The sequence below is a fragment of the Scardinius erythrophthalmus genome, assembly GCF_964197995.2.
Source record: "Scardinius erythrophthalmus genome assembly, chromosome: 20".
NCBI lineage: Eukaryota > Metazoa > Chordata > Actinopteri > Cypriniformes > Leuciscidae > Scardinius > Scardinius erythrophthalmus.
The window spans coordinates 18,324,145-18,349,238 of record NC_138240.1 but is presented as its reverse complement, the minus strand read 5'-3'; the positions used below and the strand labels follow the sequence as shown (position 1 = coordinate 18,349,238).

General features: G+C 35.7%; 3 protein-coding genes across 3 annotated transcripts in view; all 3 read left to right on the top strand.

Annotated features, from left to right (window-relative positions):
- The first annotated feature begins 70 nt into the window (after positions 1 to 70).
- On the top strand, positions 71 to 6,347 carry rimoc1 (rab7a interacting mon1-ccz1 complex subunit 1). The gene is made up of 6 exons (XM_081349726.1): positions 71 to 422; positions 1,997 to 2,106; positions 4,163 to 4,309; positions 4,575 to 4,706; positions 4,792 to 4,906; positions 5,465 to 6,347. Exons 1-6 carry the CDS (start codon positions 332 to 334, stop codon positions 5,698 to 5,700), a joined length of 831 nt encoding a protein of 276 aa, XP_081205852.1. The 5' UTR covers positions 71 to 331; the 3' UTR covers positions 5,701 to 6,347.
- Positions 6,348 to 7,783: 1,436 nt separating this feature from the next.
- On the top strand, positions 7,784 to 13,571 carry fbxo4 (F-box protein 4). Its single transcript, XM_081348101.1, has 7 exons — positions 7,784 to 8,095; positions 9,119 to 9,351; positions 9,489 to 9,712; positions 9,830 to 9,905; positions 10,515 to 10,684; positions 10,834 to 11,021; positions 11,094 to 13,571. Exons 1-7 carry the CDS (start codon positions 7,955 to 7,957, stop codon positions 11,175 to 11,177), a joined length of 1,116 nt encoding a protein of 371 aa, XP_081204227.1. The 5' UTR covers positions 7,784 to 7,954; the 3' UTR covers positions 11,178 to 13,571.
- Positions 13,572 to 19,177: 5,606 nt separating this feature from the next.
- ghra (growth hormone receptor a) overlaps positions 19,178 to 25,094 on the top strand; it is a 39,390-nt gene continuing 33,473 nt past the window's right edge. Inside the window, exon 1 of the mRNA XM_081349282.1 lies at positions 19,178 to 19,518. The gene's annotated coding sequence lies outside the window, so the exon portion shown is untranslated. The remainder of the gene's footprint in view (positions 19,519 to 25,094) is intronic.

Below are 25,094 nucleotides of genomic sequence, written 5' to 3'. Positions count from 1 at the left end.
AACGGCACGTGGTGCATAATTACGTCATAGCCTGAAATAGTTTATGAATCTATCTTTGAACTGGTTCTTTTAACTGAACTGTTCAAAAGAACCGATTCGCAGAAGTGAATTGGACTTCCCATCATCACTTCTGCAAACAATAATTTCAATTCACTGTTATCAAACACCGATTATTGTGGGGGTAATTTGGATAAGGGTGGACAAAGTAAGCTTTTGTTTGGATGTAAGTGCCAGGGGTGCCATTTATGAATGAAATGAAACAACAAAACATCGCAGTAATCCTCCGCACGTGAGCAATCGCGCGCTCGTCACGTGACTGTCGTTTGCAGTCATGGCCGACGACTACAGACGAAGCGTCGAGCTGGAGAGGAGGATTTTTGAGTTAGATAACAAGTGTGCCACACTTCGAACCGAGAAACCAGGTAACCGGGAATCAAGGCGTCAAATGCGTAAAACCAGACTCTCATTATTAAAGACAGTGAGGTTAGTTGGGTGAATCAGCCCGTTGTTGTCATCGTTAGCTAGTTAGCTTAGCCGCTCTGCGTTAGCATTCCTGCGAACCACAACAAATATTTCCATTCCCTTCTATAACCCTGTTTATACGGGGTATGTTTGACTAACTAGTTTACAAGAACGTCGTACAAGTCATGCTAACCCTTGCGGTAGTTTAAAAGGCAAAGCACGTTTATTGTGTGCTGTAAATTTTCAAATGTTTGATTAGCTAGTTAGATGCAGTTTGCATGAAGTGAATTCGCATGTGGTCGTGTAGTTTACAGAACACAATGATGCATACATTAATTTAAACATTGTATACGTAGCTTTAGTTATTTTACAATGTGATATTATAGGTGTAACGTTAGACATAACTAACATATCTTTCCAACGACTTATATTAAAAATTGTGCAACACTAATAGGAATGTAACGGACAATCAATCTCTTTTGTAGCAGTACTTTGCCTGCTTCAGTCAGGCCAATGGTCATTTTAATATAAAAATAGTCACTTAACGGTCATACATATAGTCTGAAATATCTGAAATGTTGCAGATTTCTGCACTATTACTGTAAAGGCACAGGCGTTTTAGAACCTGTCAGTCATACGTAGTTTACACACATACTAATGCGTTCTTGTTTTTGAAGTCACCATGAAATCAAAATTTTTAAAATGTCATTTTATGTATTATATTTATTTTTATTTATTTGATTTATCCGTGCACATCGTTATTTTTATATAAATGAATGTGCCCTCGTAATCTTTATTCAAAATGACTCTTGCAACAACATCTCTTCCCTTCTCTGATGATGTGTTTACTGGCATGAAGGCGGGACAACCTGTCACTCACATGAGATCACAGCAATAGCAAACCACAACCATCCAATCAACTCCTGATGGACAATATCAAGTACTGGCCGGGGTTTTTTTTTTTTTTTTTTTTCAGGAAGCCTTTTCACTTGTATATACGTCACTATAGGGAAGAAAAGACTATCACAGCTTCCGTTTCATGTCGACTTTTCTTCCCATTGCGTATATCTAAGTGAAAAGGGTTCTCGAACAAGAAAAAAAAAATGTAGGGTGGGACTATATTCATAATGTCAAATTATTTATAAATCATACATAATAACAAATACTGCAATAATCCATGAAAATAAGCATGGTGACCTTAAATTATTCTATTGAAGTAATAAGATTCTCGGCAGGCTAGGTGTAATCAGAATAAAACAGAGCAAATTACCCAAGAGTTTTTACAGAGCTAGTTTCCTCTTTGTCATTGTGACATTAAATGATGCTATTTGTTGTTTTGTACCAAAAGCTGTCCTTCAGGTATCTGATTACAGATTTATGTTCATTAAAATGGCTAATAAATGTAATATTTTCATTTTGGACTGAAGTTTTGCCAGAACAATATAACCTCAGCTCTTTTTCTTATACCTCCAACTGTAAACTATGTTGTTGTATGCCCTCTATTATATATTAACGTTCTTTTTTTCCTTCCTAGATGATGACTACTTACAGAATGCCTCTTCCATACTAGACAAGTTGAAAACCTATTATAGACATGGAGGAGAGAGCAGCAGCCTCCCTAAACTCCTGCAGGATTATACACAGGTACTTCACATAACACACATCTCACCCTGCAGAATTTCCATAAGCATAGCCTAATCATGCCGTTAATAACATGAACATATTGTTTTAATTAGTATTTGAATTTAATTTTTTCATAATTGAATTTCATTTGTCTTTGCTATATTGTATGGCACAATTAAACTGTAACCTTTATATTGTCATCCTGCCCCAATCCAAAATGCACAGTTCTTGTTAATCACTTTGCTTTTATTATTACTAACAGCTCTCTTTAGGTGTAGCTAGGTAACAAAGTAGTCAATTATTATTTTAGCATATTTAACGGTTTATTCTGAATCTGATTTTTCACAGATTAACCTTCATGTTAATTTATTTTAAAAAACTTGAACATTAGCATTTTCTTCCCAGATTTGACAGGGTTTGCAGGTCCTTAAATCAGTTGATTAAAAATCTTAAAATTTTAGGGGGTCTAATGACCTAATGTGATTATTAAACCCAAGTTAAACAAATGAAAAAACATGGCACTGTTGCACATTCTACAGGCTCGCGGTTTCAAAGTAGTTCACAATCATTGAATGCTGCCCATTTATGCCAAGTGATCACACATTACTGTTGAATTATGACATCGTTTACATAATGGTGTTTATATTTTAATATGGTGTAGATTATTGTAAGTGCATATTATCTTATCTTTTTGAATGAGCAGCTGGAAGTAGTAAAGCATAAACATTTCAAAATAAGAGTCCCAGTGTTTTGGGGCTTGTTTAGAGTTAAAACGTTCCACATTATGCATAACTTTTTTCCCTCTGGATATTATTTGTATTTTGGTTATGCAATTAAGTTCATCTGACATTTCATTTCACCCTGTCACAGAAAGGAAAGACTAGAAGCATTATTTAACATTCATTAAATGTAGAGTTTCATGTTGATCAGTACAACAATCTGTTTGTCTTTCTTTAAACATATGGTCTAAAGTTCTGAATCTGGTGTTACATGTAACACTACATACAATCAAATGTACGGATAAAATAGATGTTCAGTGACTTGTGCTAAATAATGTACGATACAGTCGTGTAGTTGTTTGTCATGTAAGGATCTACATGTAGATGTGTTAGTTTGTCTTTCTCACGTGTCTTGTATGCTTATTTCTATCTGCAATAATGTAATATGTTATGGTCATGTACAATATAGGTGTCTGTCATATGTATACAGATATATTTGCAGGTCTGTCTGTTTGTATCATGTGTAGTGTATCCTTCAGTCATTCTGAAAAAAAAGTGATATTATATCATGAACTTTGACTTTAACTTCGACATTTAATTTATATGTAATCATATGTTAGTGCATAAACTTCAATACAAATGTATATATTGAATAAAACATGTCTTAAGTATTTTAAGTGCAGTTACCATGTTTTGCCCCAGCCTGTTTGAGTAAAAAAAAAAAAAAGTATTAATTTTATTTATAGAGGCCTTAAATGGTTAGACTGGGTAAACCCAGCCTGATCTGCCGGCGATTTGATTTCGCCCTGCAGCTCAGGCTGGAAACCTGTACATTTATCTCTGCTGCTTCCTTTACAAATTTGCAGGAACCAATCACAAACTGGCTTATCCACCTGGCCGTTACGGCTCTGTCTAATTCCTTTTAACCTTTCAACGATGCTTAATGGATTCTTTTTAGCAAACAACTCGCTCGAGAGGGTGTAAATACCACTAACTTTCATCTTTTTTTGCATAACCTGCAAAAATCGCTCGATTCCATTCCTGCCTGGAGTTTTCGTGTCACTATGCAAAGTACGTCACCCGGATCGTTGGTCTGATCGGTTGAAGGACTATCCAATTGCGTACAGAGTCATTTGAAATATGCCCATTGATCACGCAGTAGTGCACTCTTGTCTGTTCTTGTGCAGTAGAAAGTACAGAGCAGACTCCCCTGACCAATGTTTAATCTTCAAAGATTGAGCTTGGTCTGGTGATAGCCAGACTATTAAATGGTCACATTTCATTTGAAAAACTCTGCAGATACCCTGATTTTGATGCAATGGCTTACATGGCCCATTGTTTTACCCACATTTCTACAGGTTGTCTTGGACATTACATTCTATGAGGAAAACAAGCTTGTAGATCAGGAGTTTCCTGAGGACACTTCTCCTTTCAAAATCCAGCAGTTACTACAGGACTTGACAGAGCCAGAGGTGTTAGCAGGGCGATTGGTACCTGCTCAAGAGGTGTTGTGTTTCTCTATCTGTAAAAGATCTTTTCTTGGAACAGTTGGTTTTATTATTTGCTGCTGATTTTCTGAGTAAGACTTTTTTTGCATTTTGACTTTACAAGTGGGTGTTCAGAATAAATATTCTTTACTTTTAAACACACACAGCATACGTAATTGATCGCCCACAGGCATCTATTTTCAGAGCTTAATTGGCATAGACTGAAGAAGCAGAGCAAACTCTTCTGTGAGTAACTGTCGTGTGATGCTCTGATTTGTCTCAGGTGCAGTCTGTGCTTGGACTGGAGCTGCTGGAATGCCTATACTGGAGGCGTGGGGCATTATTATATATGTACTGCCACACACTACACCAGCGCAAGCAGTGGATCAAGAAGAACAAAGCCACATTCCTTAAGGTTCTTTCCCCAACCTCTCACTCCACAGTGCCAGTTTTAGTGGCCATGAATTGAGTAAGTGTTGCAATGCTCCGTGTCTTCACAGTGTCTTCAAGAAGGTGTGCGTTACCTTATGAGAATGTTGCAAGTGAGGAACTCAGTCAAGCTGAACGATGGTGTGGTTTTTCATGACTCTGCAACCGCCAATTTTCTGGCAGAAGGTACATCTTCGCAAATGTACTTTCTGTTCTAGAACTGAAAGTCGATTGATTGAGTTCTGTGGCGTTTTGTTTGGAATTTGGGAACTGAAAACTCTAGACATGCCAGTTATGGCGTATGCACTGACTTCAAAATCTGTCTCTGCAGGGGCTGATTTTCAAAGCACGTAAAGATTAACAGCATTTTTAACATCTCTAGATACTGGGTTATCAGTATCTTCAAATATTTGTTAAATTACGAAGAGATTTCCTATCGGAAAGATGTGTAAACTTTATTCCTAGTGCTTGGATTAATGTATAACAACCAAAATTTCAGTGGTTTTCACTAGTTCACACATTTAAATGTGATTAACATTTGCTATATAAGAATAAATTACACAGTTCTTGAAGTCATAGTAACAGAGGTTAATGGGCAAGATGCATTGAGATTTGTTCATTAGTTCATCTTATAGTTTTGTCAGGTGTCATTTTTAGAGAATATCATTTTTATTACTCAAAATTAAAATAATTTTTTGTATTTATATTCTTGACTAATTCCATTTTTCCCCTTTCCCCCAATAGGTATCTTTTCTGATACTCACTTGCTTACAATGATGTACATTGGTGAGATGTGTTTCTGGGCAGTGAAATATGAGGACTGCAGCATGGACACCACAGAGCGCAAAGAGGACAGGCTTCATTTCCGAGATATTGGCACACAAATCCTCCATAAGTACGTGCTGGCATGCGAGGGGCCACTTCAGGGTCAGGGCTGGAACACGGAGAATGCCAAGGAGATCCTTAGTATTTTACAGTAAACCTGGAGAGAGCTTTTAGGAGAGGAGGTTCACAAAATGTCATTGTTCTGAAGCTAGCAAAAAAAAAAAAAATTTAAACAAACAAAAAAGATTAAAAAAGAAAAATACTGAATACAAAAAAGGCACTTATCTTCCGGTCCAGATTTGCTTTCTGGATGTGTGTTTTCGCTGAGAATGTGGAATAATACTTCTAATGTAAAATATAAACAAATAACTATTTGTTTAAGGAATCAATTATTCCAGCTGAGAAACATCAAACAACTTTTTATTTATTTTAATTTTTATTTATTTATTTTTAGTTCATTACATTTATATATGTCATTTATATATGTTAAAAGAAATGGTACAAAGGAGGGGGAGATGCAGATATATGTTGCATATTTAAGTATTCGTGACCATTTTTAAGTATGGACCTTTTCTTTTTAATAACATCTTTGTATATGACACCTCTTCTGCTCACTTATTCAAAGTTACATCTTTACTGCTTTCGTTGACCAGATGTAATGTTCAGAGATGGGAATTTGGATATTTTGATAGTATACTTTTAAAAATCTAAACTTTTTGGTCATTATTCTTTTTAAAAGGAAGTTCATTTTTTGTTTTTTATGTCATCATTGAAATAAATTTTGGGTTAAGAAATGTTGAAATGTGAATGTGCGAGTGATATTTTGGTTTCACATGCATTGGATGTTGTTACACCAGAAAAGTTATTTGGAGTGTTAATAGATAAAGGTTGCTGATTGCCTTCATGTCCCCAGTGATTATCAAAAGGTTTCCAGACAAATCTCAAGATGGATCTGTATTTTATAACCCTTATTGCTAATCTTGTAACGTTAACATAGTAACAACTAACATTCTTAAAGCTTCAAGGTGAGGCAATTAAAAAAGCATTATGGTTTGTTTAATTAACAGTCCAGCTTGAGAGTTCTGAGAAGTGCAAACACTTTTGGTGCTGGTGTAATATTCATAAGACAATATTTATTTTAAAAATCAAGACGTGCTTAATGTGATCTCAAGCTTACATTGCTATCAGTTTTGGGGTATTTAGCAACCCTACATAATGTTAGTGCCTTTTACTGGTTAATATGATTTTGTTGAATGTGTACACTTGTTTGAAGTAAACACACAAAAGATGACTAATGGGTGGCTGTGATTAAAACTGTGGCTGGGGCTTTTTTTTTCTCCATGCGCATTTTCCGAAAACATCAGACAGTTGCTCTGTAAAGGTATACTTAGTCGGATCAACTCAAACTTTATTTCTAAAGCATTTTCAACACCACAATGTGGTACAGAAAGAATAAATGAATAAAAACACAGAACCAATAAAACATGTTATACCACACAATTTACAAAACATTTTTGAATGCCAAGGAAAAATGAGTTTATGGTACACTCTAAATTACACTAAGTGTTGGAGATGGTTTTACAGACAGAAATGTCATTCCAAAGCCTTGGAGCTGCAACAGAAAAGGCCCGATCACCATTACATTTTAAGCGAGATTAAGGAACCATAAAATGCAATTGTTCATTTGAACGGAAAGACATATTAGATGCAGACTGATTCAATCAGAACATACTCTTGTGCTAAACCATGCAATGATTTAAAAGCATTCTGCATCGTACAGGAAGCCAATGTAGTTTGATATGCACAGGAGTGACGTCCTCTTGTGATCTACAAAATCTGCAACATTGTGACTCTAATTGCAATCTTTGGGTAACTGATGGACAATATTTAAGTAGCTTGATTAAATAAAATAAAATGAAGGGATAAGTTATCAATTTAATAATTCAAACATTAAAATGGAAATAAATAAATTCATTTTAAATAGACAAATGAATAATAGACATTTGAATCTTTTAAAATGTGTTCAAATTAATAATTTTCGAATTGAAAAATAAATGTACATTTAAAGTGTAGATAAATAAAAAATCTAATTTGTTCAATTTTTATGTGTTTGAATTATTACATTGATAACTTATTCATTTATTTAATTTTTAAGTGTCACTCCTAGTACTCGCTTTTTTCTATTGTAGTGTCCTGTTTTCAAAACTACAATTCCCACAATGCACTATGTACGCATACACGCCTATGAAAACATGAGAGACGTGTAACTTTGACAGTTCCGGGAAAAGCCGAAGGAATATTTTAGATTGCACAGCTGAAATTGAAATATCATGTAGGCCTGCTGAAATTAAGTAAATTACTCTGTTAAAAAGGAGAAATCTTAGAAATTGTTGACAAATAAGTGTCAGTATGCTGAGCCGATCTATAGTCGTACAAAGTCTTAGGAGTATTAGAGATAGGTTTTTTGATACAAGACGACAAAAAGGTGAGCAAAGTGATGTTCAGGGGACAAGTGATGACGTCACGGGCCCCTCTCTGGATAATCTGTCGGTAAGGCACTATTCTTTGAATTTCAGAAGTATGTATTTACCTGACGCTTTATTACAAGTACATACTAGGGCTATGTTCGAAATGTAATACTAGCTTACTACATACTGATTACTGACAATATACAATGTATGCATACATTACCACATCACCTCATCACTTTGCTTATTTAATTCAACAAATGGGGTCCTGTTATCAATTTATTTAGAAGTTTACCTCAATATAAAAAAACAAAACAATTAGGTAGTCTGATCAAAAAATGCGACGAAAAAGAGATCACAGCTGATATTACTAGTTCATTTATCACACTTGAGATGTCAAGTCAAGTGCATTTTCTGAAGTATGTCTAGAGAATGTAGAGAATATGCATACTGTGCACAACATATACTGCAGTAAAAGTAAGAGCAGTATTGTAGTATGTATACTGTATGTAGACTAGACTAAACTGCAGACCGGAACATGTCTCTAAATAATCAGCGTTATTTTTTATGTTATTTAAACTACCGTTCAAAAGATTAAGGGAGAAATTAATACTTCAGCAAGATTGCATTAAATCGATCAAAAGTGACAGTAAAGACATTTATAATTAACATTTCAAATGAATGCTGAACTTTATACTCATCAAAAAACCTTTTTTAAAAAGTGTATCACAGTTTCCACAGCATTTTCAATATTGATAATAAGAAGAAATGTTTCTTGAGCACCAAATCAGCATATTAGAATGATTTCTGAAGGGTCATGTGACAGAGTAATGATGCTAAAAACAAAAAAAAATCTGTTTTACAATTACCAGAATAAATTACATTTTAAAATATATTCAAATAGAAATCAGTTATTTTAAATTGTAATAATATTTCACAATATAACAGTTTTTACTGTATTTTTGATCAAATAAATGCAGCCTTGGTCCAGCCTTCTTTCAAAAACATTAAACAAGTCTTACCAACTCAAAACTTCTAACCGGTCTAATTCTTTAAACAATATTCCAAAACACATTTTTTTTGTCTTCCTTATTTAAACACACAGGTTGACATGCAGTTTCTCATTATGACCTTCCTGTCTCCGCAAGACCTCTGCAGACTGGGAGGCACCAGTACCTACTGGCGGTCAATGGTTCGAGACCCTGTCCTGTGGAAGTACTTCCTGTTGCGTGATATGCCGCTCTGGCAGTCAGTCGACCATTTATCAGCGCCTCATGTCAAGCTCACTGGCTCAGCTGTGCTGGATGACTCTCAGATGCAGTTTGATTATATGGCAGAGTAAGTGCTTAACGTTGAGGCAGATGGCCCATTGATATCAGGAATAATTCGCTCTGGAAGCAACTATAAAATTGTTAGCCTGTATTCAAAAACCTGTAATGTTTACTAATATATTCTCTTTGGCACGGCACCCACAGGTATCTACGCATCTGCCCGGCCTGTCGAAACCAGTGGCGACACCAGTCCAAGGCAACGTTTGAGTCTGTGACTTCCTTCTTCCAGTCCCTTGTACCGGTTGCAGAGCCACGGTTCGCCATGTTCGGCCCGGGGCTTGAGCAGTTAGAGATTTCCCTCATGACCACGATCATGAATTCCCCTGATGTACTGCCGCTAGCAGGAAGACCTCAACGTCAGATTGATGGTACCCTGCAATTACTTATAGTTTATTCAAGTTGGTTATTTAACTGAATAAATGAATGTTGCGTGCTGTGGTTGCTTTTTCTGCTCTTCAGCTTGATTTGATTTTTTTCTTTTTCAGGTATTGGATCAGGAATCAGTTTTATGGACAAAGATCAGCACAGATTCAATATTGCGACTTTATATTCGACTAACAGGTAAGGAAGAGGATAGTTTATTCTCCTTCATAAGTGTTAGAAATTTTTGAAAGAAATCTCTTATGCTCACTTAGACTGCATTTATCTGATCAATAATATAGTAAAAACAGTAATATTGTGAAATATTATCGCAATATAAAATAACGGGCTACTATTTTAATATATTTTAGAATGTAATTTATTCCTAATGGCAAAGCTAAATTTTTAGTAGCCATTTTTTAGTGTGACATGACCCTTCAGAAATCATTCTAATATGCTGATTTGGTGCTCAAGAAACTTTTCTTATTATTATCAATGTTGAAAACAGTTGTGCCGCTAAATATGTTTGTGCAAACATTTTTTTCAGGATTCTTTAATGAATAGGAAGTCCTAAAGAACAGCATTTATTTGAGATACAAATCTTTACACTATAAATGTTATACTGTCACATTTGATCTATTTATTGCATCCTTGCTGAAAAAAAACTAGTTAAAAATGATAGTTTATGTTGCTCATGTTTTTATTTGCAGCACGTGCATGACATTTTAAATCATTATCATTCGGAGCTGATGTGTAAATGTGTCACATAATCCAGTTTGTATGAATGAGAGTCTGTGTCTGGTGATTTAGGACGGAGCGAGAAAGAGCTCGCCTGGAGCACCTCAGTCTGCGCAGTAAACTCTTTGTCTATCAGGAGGACAGCGAGTCCAACATGCCCTTAAGCCTTATCCCCATGTTTAATCAAGTTTGCCAAGCCATGAATGGATTCATCTTTGTGGCAAATGCTGAGGCAGAAAGAGGTAGGAGTGTTGTGTTTGAGCACACTTTTAATGATAAAGTTTATGCTTCACTGAATTAAATTAGTTATGTTGACAAATATAAATTTTGCCTGAAGCATATGTAGTGATTTTGCAGTTTATACTGTGTATCTCTTGTTCATATATTGGAGGAGCGGACAGAGGGTGGGAGGAGGAAAGTGCCCAGATCAGGGTTATGTTAGACCCTGCGATGGGTGCTGTGTCCCGCCCTATCCTGGTGCTCTCCTGTGTGTCTAGAGAGACAGCAGACAGACGCAGGATACCTTGTGTGAGCGTTGCCCATCAGCTTCAGCTCAGCTCACTGCCCAACCCCTGGATGGTAAGACATCAAACAGCATAAGAAATGAATGTTGTGTTCTATAAGGCTTCAATATGTTTTGTGATGCTATAGGTTCAGGACACGACTGCAGAAACACTGACAGGACTGCTGGATGGCATTGATTGGCTGCTGAGGCAGTCTGGAGTCAAGCTCTAACTACCAAGATTGACATATATTTGACATACAAAATATTTAAGTGGTAATAACCACAGTCATACCGTGGAAGTTATCTACATAATTCATTGAACTGATCTGATGTTCATTGCACTTTTCGACAATTGACCTTTTATTGTTTTGTATAATGTTGTCTTTTAATTTACTTTTTTTTAGTTGAAATAAAAATAAAAATAAATAGTTTTTTAAACGGGAATTATATTTATGTAGCTCGGGATTATGATTAAAGGGATAGTTCACCTAAAAATGAAAATTCTGTCAGTAATTACTCACCCTCTTGTTGTTCCAACCGCGTAAGACCTTCGTTCATCTTCGGAACACAAATTAAGATATTTTTGATTAAATCTGAGAGCTGGATCACTTCTCCATAGGCTGCTAGGTGACCGAAACTTGCTGGCCCAGAAAAGTTATTAAAGAGATCGTTAATATAGTCCAAGTGACTACAGTGGCTTAATCTTAAGTATATCAAGCGGCGAGAATACTTTTTGTGTGCAAAAACAAACAAAAATAACGACTTTATTCTACTATTCATTTCCTTCTCTCTGGGCCTCGTAGTGTTTTTGTGCTGCGCGTCTGTGTTGCACGTCAACAAGCATCACACACATGACCAGCTTCGGCCAATTGTGAGCCTACGTGGTGACGTGTAACACAGACGCGCAGCGCAAAAACACTACGTAAACTAACTGGAGGCCCAGAGAGAAGGAAATGAAAAGTGGAATAAAGTCGTTATTTTTGTTTGTTTTTGCGCACAAAAAGTATTCTCGTCGCTTTATATACTTAAGATTGAGCCACTGGAGTCACTTGGACTATATTAACGATCTCTTTAATAACTTTTCTGGGCCAGCAAGTTTCGGTCACCTAGCAGCCTATGGAGAAGTGATCCAGCTCTCAGATTTCATCAAAAATATCTTAATTTGTGTTCCGAAGATGAACGAAGGTCTTACGCGGTTGGAACAACATGAGGGTGAGTAATTACTGACAGAATTTTCATTTTTGGGTGAACAAACCCTTTAAGCAATATTACACAAGCAAGCGTGCAATTGTACTGAATATCAACACGTCTGTGATGGGACTGATGTGGCAGCTGATAATCAGAATCAGAACAACAGGAAGGTTATGATTGTGATATAGATTTTATGAAACATACAGTTCAATCAAGAAGAAGTTAATAAGCAACTTACATTTTATACAGAATTTTGCCTGGTACTCAAACCAAAGCAGAACCAACCGAATCATGAATCAGTGTTTTTAAAAGAATCAGTTATGTGAGCGATTCATTGACTCACTTGTCCCAGTCCCAGTGCTGTATGACTAAATATTCTGATATTTGCTTTCAGAATGCCTCTCGGCCAATCAAAACTGTTGTATAAATATGGTTGTACAACATAACAGTTTCCTCTCCTTATGAAGCTAGGTAATAAGTGCACTATAAATAATATGTAACACTGAAATAATGGTACTTCAGTTCTCATATGTTGTTTTTACTTATTTTGAATGGATGATTTTTCTCATGAATGGTGTTTTCCCACTTTGTCCACAAAGAGGCAGCAGCCTCAGCTTTATTAAGAGATTTGTTGACAACAATGAGAACATTGACCTGGTATAACCTCATCATCCTGCTGGCCAGTTTTATTCAGGGTGGAGGTCATCCATTGGGTAGTGTTCCAGAGATATTTAGGTATTGCTTTGTCTCTGTCTTCTCTTTGTCACCGACTCCCAGCCCTGCTCTCTTCCTCTGTTTAATTAAAGTGAAAGCCAGCCAGTGCTTTCGGCATTTTGCAGAGGTAATATGATAAACTGAGTAATTAAGAGACTAAGCCTAAAGTTCAGCCTTACTAAAGGCCACACTGCCACTAAGCATGCTTAAACTGTCAAACTGAGTTACTTGAAGTAGAGAAAAATGGGACTGAGTAGGAGGATAAAGGTTGCCTTGAAGTTCCTTGAAAAAAAGAGGCAGCAGGCGTTGATTTATTATATTTCCAACATATTTTAAAGGTTTAGTGTTTGATAGATTCGACATGTAAGTTTTAAATGACAAGTGACTCATTTCTAAGTGCTTGTAAAGAGTTTTTTTTTCTCTAATCCATTCCGAAAGGAAGAAAAATTATTAAAAGATATTTAGTCCTTTTGTATCTCCCTAGAGGAAGAAGAAGACTGGTTCCCTTGCAATCTCTTCTCTTACTCATAGAATGATTAAGTGTAGCAATAATCATTGTCTTGAAAAAAAGTCTGTTTTAAAATGAAATCGTAATTGCTGCAATTTGGATGCATTAAGTCTAACCTGAATGGTAGAGATGGCTGTCTGCTCTGTAATGAAATTTGACCTATTGGAGAAAGTGTTACCCTTTCTGCATTAAAATTTTCCCTTTCATCTCTCCAGAAGCTCTTGTAAACAGTTTTCCTCAAACATATAGATAGATAGATAGATAGATAGATAGATAGATAGATAGATAGATAGATAGATAGATAGATAGATAGATAGATAGATAGATAGATAGATAGATAGATAGATAGATAGATAGATAGATAGATAGATAGATAGATAGATAGATAGATAGATAGATAGATAGATAGATAAATAGATAAATAGATAAATAGATAGATAGATTACTTTTTTCAAGTAACAAGCAAAGTAACATTGCTTTTAAATTTACAACAAAATGTACAAGTTACTTTTTTAAATTAGTAACACAAGATACTTTGCAAGTAGGTTCAGAGGCATTGTGTGCACAGTCAGTGTAAACATGATGGTTATTGTAGTAAATGTCTTGAACTAAATTTGAGCAGGCATTTACTCATCTCACTTGCACAAAAACAGATAAATGCAAACATGATTATACAAATGATACTTTATGTATTTAATCTTACTTTATTAAACAATGTTTTTGCTGCTGACTTTCTATGATCCAGTTTAACAATACTATGATTAAAAAAAGACTTTAGATCACTTTTGTGTTTATTTTTCTTTAAGAGGCTGCATCCAAAATCGCATATTTCTGTAGGCTACTAGTTGACGAAAAAGTCCGAATTCTCAGTACTCATAATCGACACTTTACTATCCCATGAGGCCACAGGAGATGATTTATGAATGGCAGTGAAGAGATGCAACTGACGCTGGTAGGTCACATGATAATGACAACATAAATGAAGCACATTCAGATTGCATTCATACTAACCTAGAACTTAGGCTACTTATTTAGCGGCCGTGAAGTAATTCAAAATAAGTATTCCGCTAGGCCTACTATTTAACCGATGGTTAAGAAGGCTACATAAAGTAGGCTATATACTTAAGATAAAGGGGTTTGAGTGAATAATAATAAACATTTAAGCGGATAAAACTGGCAGATAAACGTGCAACTGCATTTTTCTCTGATATAGTAGGGAATTAAATTAAATGTGGAGGATGTTATGACAAGATGAATGACAGGTCAGTTTACGTGACAGGATGTGTGTACAACCATTAAAGACGCTATTTTATATGTCCCAGAGGTTGTCTACTCTTCTGCTACACACTCAAAAGTAACTTTATGTACTTTTTCTTCACAACGATATATTCACACTGGCAAAACGACTAAAAAACGCTGTATTCTGCTGCCGAGCCGTTAGATGGCGATGAAACACTTTAGGTTATTTTTTTTAATTTTTTTGTACATATTCTAATGAATGTTATTTTCTACTGGTGGTGAGATGTATATTTTTGTACAAATCTTTGTATATTTTTTTGTTGCAATAAAAAAAAAAAAAAAAACACTTTAGGTTAAACAGGTAGCCTATGCATGTGCATGACGTCATCGTTTTCAGAGATTTGCGTTGTTGTGGCTAACATTATTACATTACCACATTATTATAACACTATGTTTCTGTAGCTAAATGTAGGCCTACCTACGACCAAATCGCATAAGTTTTACGTTTTTAGTTGAAAACGTTGTCGTGTAAACAGTGCCTTAGTGTGAAAGATTTTTTTTTAATTGGTAAACTTATTTATTTGGTTATTAAAATGTACACAAGCAAGCCCAGCCCAGGTAAGAAAATGTAACACAAAAGTAACATAACCCATTACTTTTCATAAAAGTTACTTAGTTACTTTTTTAGGGAGTAACACAATATTGCAATGCATTTATTTTTAGTAATTTTCAGAATACGACTTCCTTTTGTATGTCATTCGAGGCAATTTGTCCTTATTCATGACCAGGTTACAGGCCGGCCCGGGAGTGTGCTTTAAATGATTTACTTCTGCAAAAACAGTTTGTTTCAACATTATGTCCTCATGTCTGGGTCAGAAATAGACCACCTGAGTTGATTATATTCCATCCAAGTTATGCAGGAAAAATAATCAAATATGTTCAATCAAAACAAAATCTTATTTTGCAAGAAGCAAAGTAATGGCTATGAAAGCCATGTATTTAATATGTTTTGGCAATATCTGTAACATGTTTTGGGCTTATCACAAAGTGAAATCCAGCACCACATACTGACTGGTGATGTTGACATTATATTTATGGATTGAATTCCATATAGGTCGCTTTAATGTGATTCAGCTCTGCCAAACACTTCAGCTGCATGAATATCCGTGGCATAGACCCGACTCATTTCGGAAACAGAGCTACCGAGATAAAGAGGTGGGTCATGGACAACGTGACTAACATATCAGTTTGTATGTTAGCATGAGAGTTGTTTACTCAGCTTTTTCCTTAATGATGACACAGTGGGTCAGAAACTACATGTTGTTGTTTGTTTTTTTCCGATAACAATCTTTTTTTGATAATGTATAATTTATATGGACTCGTATAATCAAATAGCTATTTTTCTGTAAAAGCATATAATGCTGTTGTTTTTTGTCTGTGAAAATAATTAATCCTATTTCCTCGTTGAATGATACCTGTGACATTTCCACCAGAGTTGTTACGGTTACCATTCCCCTCACACAAAATAAGCAACAGGCTATATTTTTGTATCAAAACCTTTTAGGTATTTAGTTTCAGTGTAGTTTTTTTGTTTGTTGGACTAATGGCTATATTTCACACATGGCTCCATGTTACCTTCCTTCCCCTCATACACACCAATTTTTCACTGCCAATTAGATTTAAATGTCTTATTTGTATTCCTCAACATTAGCCTCCATTAGGACCATCCATGCGCAAGAAAATATGAGGAAAACATTTAATTTGCATACATTAAAACAATGACTGAGATGCTGATTGCTTTGTTTTTCCTATCCCACTGAGACTGTCAGTGGGTGGGAAAAAACATCTCTTTTGAGTTCATGGCCTCTTGCTGATAGACATTTGCACTAGTGCTCATTAAATTGTCCTGATTCATTGTTCAGATCTGATCAGATGTGTTATTAAGTTCTCTGAGAGTTAAGTTCTCTTAACCTTCTCTGAGAACACAATGGTGGTGTTTTGAGTTAATCAGGGTTTTTTTTAACGAACCGGCTGAGTGAATGAATCAATGACTCGCTCATAAAGTGCCTTGATTCGTTCCTGAACTGTTTAGAGTTTTAAAAATAACTGGTTGAATGAATTGTGTACTGGTTAGTCGATGTGTATGATAAATCACTCTTGAAGCATATGTTCAGCCAATCACATTCAAGAAATTGACCTAGATTTCAGCATTTTAACTGTTGATTGGCCTGTCTATGCCCAAATAAAATTTCTTAGAAGAGATTTTTACATCTAAAAAAAAGTGCCTTTGGGGCATTTGTCAGATACCTAAAAAAGGGTAACAGCCGATCTGCTGAATGTGGATAGAGGTCGCCTTGTGTCTCTATTCCTGTCCAATAATTCCTTTTCCTTTTGTTGTTATCTCAGTGCCGCAGGGAACTTAAAACCAGTGCTGTGTCCAAGAAGCCAACAGGCTGCACAACAGCCCTTCTAATCCAATTGAGGTTTAGCTAGTGACACTGAGGTAAATACACATTAGCTTGGTGTCACACAAACAAAGTGAATTACGCTTCATTTGGAGCCTGAAAAGGCCATGTTTTGTGAGAAAAGGAAGGCATTTACAAGTATTTCTGTTTTATACCACTTTTCAAGGTCCATCTTAGGGCCATTTTCCTCCCATCTGTTCATTTTGCAACTTTACACAACCAAAGACCTTATGCCCCAGAGAAACAAGCGTGCAGCCATCTTTAGAATTGTGTGTTTGAACTTCTGTTTTTGCTGTAGCTCTGTATATTTCTATAGCATCGCTGTCGAAGAGTGATTAGCTGGTGAAGTGGATTTACTATAGAGTTAACGAAAGTTATAATGATCACTGAGATGAGCAATAAGGGCAAGGAATGTTTAAAGATTTATATAAGAGTGAAGTTGGACACTCAGCATCTCGTCCAAGAGCATTGTTCACATGTCACATTGGTTTAATGTGAAGTTGCTGTTTTTTTCCCACTCTCATTCACTGAGGCACTAGGGAGCTAGGAATGGGCCCCTTTCAATGGACCAAATCTGATCTAAATTCACTACAGGGCTATCACACCTCACATTTTATGGTTTCTTTTTGAAATATTGGTAGAAAAACCTTGAATTTCTGATATATTTTTAAGACACCTCTAGGTATGAAAACTGATATATAGCCTCTTATTTATTAAAATCACAACCATATTATCAGACAGACAAGATTCAGCAAAAAGATACAGTTCTTAAATTGTATAGCATTCCTTTTCATGAAATCATGCATGATGAAACAAAATTAAGGTTGATGAGAAACATTACTGAAGAGGTCTAATTTGATTCGAGCATGTAAGGTTTCTCAATATCTAAAAGACTGGATGTCAAGCTACACCATTAGAGAGAAATCCAGTAAATAATTAAAAGGCAGGTACACAAAATGAACTCTGACCTAATGTCAAGATGAGGTCATTTCATCTGGCAAATATTGATGGTGGTTTGGATTCTGTTCTCTCCACACATCCCCCAAACTTAGAAAAGATGAATGAAAGGAAAATATTCTCAGCCCTACACAAATATTACATTATATGCTCTTTCCACTGCTACAATTACTGTCATTACTCTCTTGTTGGCAGATGTATTGTTGTCATGATAATCTAGAACATGACATTTGTCCACACCATTGATTTGCAAATCATTAACACAGGAATAACCTACAAACCGACAAGATTTGTCACATTACTGAAATCTATATGATCAAATAGCCACTAGTGAGTATGGTCAAAGGCATCCACTGTAAAAAAAATATTTTCATGATTTGCTATTACAATTTTTTTTTCCCTTTGTCAAACCAACTTAGATAATTAATGTGGTTCAGATAGCATACTATTTTGGGTTTCTGTTGAATAAACCAATCTCCTTCTTCATTGTACTAAAACAAAAAATTTACGGCAACCAGGTAGGCTAACTTGCAACAACAATATTTTTTTTTACAGTGAGTATTTTCAACATTTTTATGTGACACAAACACGCTGTATGGATTCAGTTATTTTAATGTGCTTTCTTCAATACGGTAGGCTATATGCACTTTTTAGGCCAAAAAAAGTAATAAAGTAACAGAAAAGTGTGACCAAAGTTACAGAAAAGTGTGGCCAATGAATGTGCTCTCTCTCCCAAGTTAGTGACCAAATAGAGTGGCCAGTTCTGGCTCTGAAAAATGTCGAATTGAATGACCAAAAAAGAGCATTAGAGTCCTTTCTCCCTATTAAGTGACCAAAAAGAATGTCCTGAGTTGTCTGAAAAGCGCGCTCTCCCAAATAAGTGACCAAAAGAGTGTTTCTCCTTCAAAAACGCTGAATAGAGCTGTCTCTCTCTGGCAAAAATACGTAAACAAAAAGGGTTGACCAGTGCTGACTTTCACAAACGACAAAAAGAAACTTAGTTTCCAAGAGTAATCTGTTACTTGTAACTAAACTCACTCGATTCTATGCGGCGCGAGTGTTTTGGATGTTGCGCGCGCTCAGCGCGTGGGAGACCGCTATATTTCGCAGCTCGCGCCAAGACTTGAATATTTGTCGGCAGAGGGCGCGAGCCAGTGACATCGCCAGAGAGCAGTTAATGTGAATCTGCAGTGGAGACTTGAAGTACTACGCAGTCAACGTGAGACCCTTCAGGATCCTCGCTGTGCCCCCCACTCCCTCTTAACATTTCCCTGTCAACACTTTTCAGCGCGTTTTACCTGAATACCCCTCAACGCATTGTTCCCGAAAATATGTTCGAGTGATTTTTGAGTGTCAACTCATCACGTTTTTGCATCGTTTTGGAGGGGGAGAATATCGGGAGACCCACAACACTCAAGTCTGTTGATCCGGATGAACGAACTGGTAAAAAAGTAACTCGCAACAGATTTTGCTCGCGGACAACTTCTCTGGGGCTGAGTGAGTTTCGCTCTCTTCTTATCAAGTGCTCTCGCATGATATGCATTTATACATTTTAGTTGGGCTACACGTTGGTTTAAAGGGGTGTGCAGAGCTCGTGGAGCACAGGGCGGTAAACAGTTTGCGGAATCGAGCTCTGTTTGCGGCTTCGTGTGCAGTTTAAAAGTCTTTGGATAATATGTTATTTTTTTTCTGATGTTGTGGAAATAAATCCAAAATGTAGTTTACCCACATCTCGGTATGTTTATAACTGGCTTCAGATGGCTTATCGCCTGCGAAAAGTGATTGAAAATATGTATTACCCTTGTTAAACCAAACCCAGAGTAACAAGTTAAACAGAGTGGGACACATTTGCTGTTTATCCCTGTTATGAATTTCTGTGACAGCTGGATTAATGCATACTCGGCTGCTGCCATGCAGGTGATTTCCTCAGGTTTAAATCACTTTAGGGCACTTCAGGTGTAGTCAAGTACACTTGGGGTATTAGAATATAAAGCAGCTGGCATTTTTTCACTTTTGAAGAATGTATTGAATGGATAGTTTTGCATAATTATTATCATTGTTATTATTTGTGCGTTGTTTATCTAACGTATATTGCTGTGAGTGGAGGATTTGGAGCACTTTGATAACACAAGAATATTTTCAAAAATAATTACAGCTCACTTTTGTAATCTGCTCATATAGTTAGAAACGCATTTAAATATCTAGAAGTTTTGCTTTCACGGTATTCATATTATATTCATGTTCATATTTAAATGTGTCAAAAAAAAAGGCACTAGAATTAAATTGTCAAATCCATGTGGTGCCAAAGAAAAACTCCTGCATTGATAACTTGTTTGATCACTTGGAATTTTATAATGAAAATGACGCTTGAAAGACTAAAAGCTCAAACAGTGGTTGAGAAATCATAGAAATTATTCTGAGAACCTATAGCACTTTTTCCAGATGCCATTGAAATTGAGACTGCAAATCCAATACTCCCTGCATGAAATTACCTGTGCAATTCTGCAGGTAAAAGCGCTGCAATCAAAATTTCTTCAAAGATTCTTAAACAGAAAGGTCATGAGTTCCTGCTTTAAACGAGTCTGAATGCTTCATTCACAGACTCGTTTCAAGCAGCTTGCAATGAAGAGAGAGGTCGTAAGATGATAGGGCAAGAAGAGTGCAGCAGATTTGTGCATATTCCTAAAACACTTAATAGTTTCACCCAAAAATGAATATTCTGTCATCAATTACTCACTCTCACGCGTTGTTCATCTTAGAAACACAACTGAAGAGATTTCTGTTCCTCCATTGAAAGTATTCACCCAAAATTTTGCAAAACGTTCATATAGAGATTGTAAAAGAAATCCATATGCAGTTTTGGGTGAATAGATGAACGGTGAATAGATGTTCCAAAGATGCACGAAAGTCTAAAGGGTTTGGAACAACACAAGGATGAGTGATTGATGACAGAATTGTCATTTTTGGGTGAACTAACCCTTTAAATGTATTTTCATTTTCGTCAAAAAGGTAACAGGTTGCACAGGTTTCCCGCTCAAGGCATGACATGTACAGACCAGCTTGTGTTAAACTATATTTTTGTTCAGTGCTTTCCTTATGCTGAGGAAATTCAGCAGTAGATTATCACATGCTAATTGCAAAATGCTAAATGTTATTGATCCTGAAATCCATTATTATTCATTTAAACTCATAAGGCTATACATGACCAAATTGCCACCATCCACCATTAAATTGAATTACTTGTTTCAGCTTAATGTTTGTCTGTAATTAAATGTTTTCTGTGTCGATTGTAATTGCTTTTTGTGTAGCAGGCTTGCGGGAACATTTTGTGTTGACTGAATGGACTGTGCACACAGAAACAAGCTCAAAGTGCTGGTAATCAGAAAAGTGTTACCATATAGGTTAGATAGTATTTGTACACTTTTAAGGGTGTGTTTAAGGGTGTCACACTTGTCAGGTTTGGTCTGATTAAAATGAACTTTGGTGCGATTGCTCTGTTAGTGCGGATCATTTGAATAAGTGTGAACGCTTCCATTTGAACCCATGCGCACCAAACAAGAGGACCGAGACCCCTGAAAAGATGGGTCTCGGCCCGCTTTCTAACAAACTCTGGTGTGGTTTGACTGAAAAATGAACGAAACACGGACCAAAGACATATAAATGAACCAAAAACAGGACATGATGTCTCAAGATGTGATCCTAAAAAGGAAAGAATGCTCAAGCATACTGTTTTTTTTCTCGTCATAGTCGCAATTTTGTTGCCCATTACAGTTCGGGACAGGCAGTACAGACATCTCCTCGCAGCAGATCTTCATTTGTCTGTGTAACGGAGGGATTTCTGCTGTTGTTTTGACTCCTTTACCACATTTTATAAGCTCATCACAAGTTGTCAGCTCCATCATGTACGCACAGGGCCTAAAATTAACTTTTTGCCACACCTGCCAATAGCCGGTGACTAAAGCAAAAATTTCCGGCCATAAATATTTGTTACCGTCCATGAAACTGTGTTTGCAAAAACAGGCAGCATTGACACCAACATTTTAGACCAGTGAAAATTCTCAATTCTATATTACAATACCACAGCTAAAACTACTAGCCTTATATACATTTAAAATATTTTTAAAGACAAAAATATCAGTAAAGTCGGCAAAAAGTCAGTAATAAAATAAGAAAAAGCAAAACCACAAATAAATACAATATAACAAAGATACAAATGTAATAAACAGTGCTTTCAGGTTTTTCAGCTAGGTCTAACAGTAGTTTTTACGCGTACAGAAATGTAATAAAGTAAGCAAATGTAAAATAACACTGCATAGTCTTCACTGTATAAACATCCTTATTAATTCATCCTTATTAGAGTTACAAAAGTTATTCAGTCAAGCATTTTTTTCTCTGTCATTTGTTGTTTGATTAACATTAAAAACAGACAGCAACAGGAATAATAGGCTGCTGTCACTTTAAGAGTGAATGTACAGATCTAATATAATGATACTGTTACACATTTGTTTACTTTCTCAACAAAGTTTACTTAAGACGTAACTGACTATGTTTACTAGGGTACTGTTTTTTTTCTTTTTTGGTCCGGAAGAAAAGAACAAAGAGAACCGAACTACAGTACATGTGTGAATGCCCTAAGACACCCTTAAAATGTCTGCATGGATGTAAAATATCAGACAATTGATGCATTTTCTTTGGTACAACTTTTGTAATTACTTTTAACTAACCTCTTCCAAAGTCATATTTTAGTGGAAGTCGACACAGTGTTCAAACAGAATAACCACAGCTGTAATTCAATACATTACCAAAGAACATGCTTATCTATATTGTTATATTAATAAACTGCTTTGTGTGAATTATTTTTTTTTAAAAGTGTGTTTGTACTACATTTCATCAAAATAAATGCCATTTGGTATTTTGTTAAACACTATCTTTCAAAAGTTTGGGGTCGGTAAGATTTTTAAATTATTTTTGAAAGAAGTCACTTATGCTCATCAAGGGTGCAGTACTGTTGTGATATTTTATTTAAGTAAGGAATAACTGACGATAGACCGTTGAAATTTTCTAATTAGTCAACAGGAGTCAATTATTCTGCTTATAGCCTACTAGTTTCCACACCATTAGTCCGCTTCTCGTCGGGACCGCATTACCACTTCGGGTGTGCATTATTTTTCTAATAATTCAACGGCCCGGAGTCAATTATTCCGCTTATACTTCAGTTACCACACCTCGAAACATTGTTCAGATGATGTATTTCAAGACGTTTGTCAAGTTTTTGTCATTAAAACGCTCTTGTATGTAGGACTAATTTCTTACGCATCTAATCCCATGCCTCCGTTGCTAATTCTAAAACGTCATTTTAGAGTTAGTAACGGAGGTTTGAGCCATTGATAGCAGACTAATGCTGGTACACTTATCGACTAGTAGTCCAGTCATTTTATATATATATAACCTTTATTTAAACAGGAAAAGTCCCATTGAGTCACAGTCTCTTTTACAAGGGAGTCCTGTATAGACAAAGCCATGACTTTAAGCCGAAATGGGGGTCAACCTTGAACAAATTGCAACAGAAGCAAACTCAACTGATTTTGTATCCTCAATATGTCATGAGTAAGGAAAAAAAAGTCCTAAATGGGTAGCCTAAATGGGTTCCATTCAGACCTTAACATTAAGTATTTTACTGTTAATTGTCAACAAGATTCAACAAGACATTTTCACCTGGCTAGACTCAATGTTTAGATCTGTTGTGGTATTTATGCAAATTAGCACATACATAATTAGATTATGCACCGTTTGTCCATGTTAACAAACAGTTTCAAAAAACTTGTAACACATGTATTACACTTGATGTAAGTAATCAACTCAGTAATTTTCATGGTGATATCTAAAGATTAAAATTTTTACCCTACTCACGTAAGAAAAAGAATGAATAGGCGTATGAATAGGCTATATTTGGGTCTTTTTCGAAACTTTCCCCTAATGGGATTCTTCGGGACTTTTTTTTCGTTACTCAGGACATATTGAGGATACAAAATCAGTTGAGTTTGTTCAACCTTTTTTTATAAAATGACTGGACTATAGCTGAAACATTCTAAGACTGACTGTTTTCATCGACTGCACAGCAGATTTTAAACACCGACTATGAACACAGACTGAACGCGCATGATCAGTCATAAGTATCTAATTACATTCATAACCGTCCTTACAGAAAGTGTGTCCCCGGCTTATGCAGTTATTAATGCAGTTATATTAGAGAGATAGAGAGAGAGAACATGTGCGTCAATATTATTTATGTATTTATTCAGTTCGTTTTAATTAATTCGTTCATTCTTTTTTTTTTCAATTATTGACAGTAGACTAGTCTAATAAATTAAACACAAAGTCCTTTTAACAAGTAGGCCTGCTATCAATAATTATTTATTTGTTATATTATCTGCAATAATTATGAAAACCCGTGCAGCAGGATTATCAATTTATTTATATATTCAGTTTATTCAGATCAAGTGCATGGGGCTGCATGTTTTTTTTCTTGTATCCTATTTTCCAACAGTCAACTACGCGAAGTGATATGGAACTGTAATGCGGTTAAGACCTGCCTGGAACTACTTTAGCCATTTCCCTGAAAATAATTGCACACCTTAGAATGTTCGTCAACCAATCATATTCAAGCATTCAACGGCCCTGTAGTATAATATTATTTAAAATAACAGTTTTTTATTTTATTTTATGTAATTTATTCCTGTGATGCAAAACAGAAATCAAGTGTCCAAAATCATTCTAATATACTGTTTTGGTACTCAAGAAATATTTCTTATTATTATCAATGTTGAAAACAGTTGTTGTGTTTTATATTTTGGTGGAAATCGTGGTACATGTTTTCAGGATACTTTGATTAATATAAAGTTCAAATGAAGAGCTTTATGTGAAATAGAAATCTTTTGTAATAAAAGTAATCATTTAAAAAAATCCTACTGACCTCAACCTTTTGAACGGTATTGTATAACGCAAAGACAGTAAGACACTCATACATTTTTAAATGCAGCTTAAAGGGATACTCCACTTTTTTTGGAAATAGG

Coding starts and splice junctions, on each gene's coding strand:
- rimoc1 (XM_081349726.1), top strand. CDS start 332: ATGGCCGACGACTACAGACGAAGCGTCGAGCTGGAGAGGAGGATTTTT. Junction 4,310..4,574: donor GATTGGTACCTGCTCAAGAG/GTGTTGTGTTTC, acceptor GATTTGTCTCAG/GTGCAGTCTGTGCTTGGACT. Junction 4,707..4,791: donor ACAAAGCCACATTCCTTAAG/GTTCTTTCCCCA, acceptor GTGTCTTCACAG/TGTCTTCAAGAAGGTGTGCG.
- fbxo4 (XM_081348101.1), top strand. CDS start 7,955: ATGCTGAGCCGATCTATAGTCGTACAAAGTCTTAGGAGTATTAGAGAT. Junction 8,096..9,118: donor CCTCTCTGGATAATCTGTCG/GTAAGGCACTAT, acceptor TTAAACACACAG/GTTGACATGCAGTTTCTCAT. Junction 9,352..9,488: donor CAGTTTGATTATATGGCAGA/GTAAGTGCTTAA, acceptor CGGCACCCACAG/GTATCTACGCATCTGCCCGG.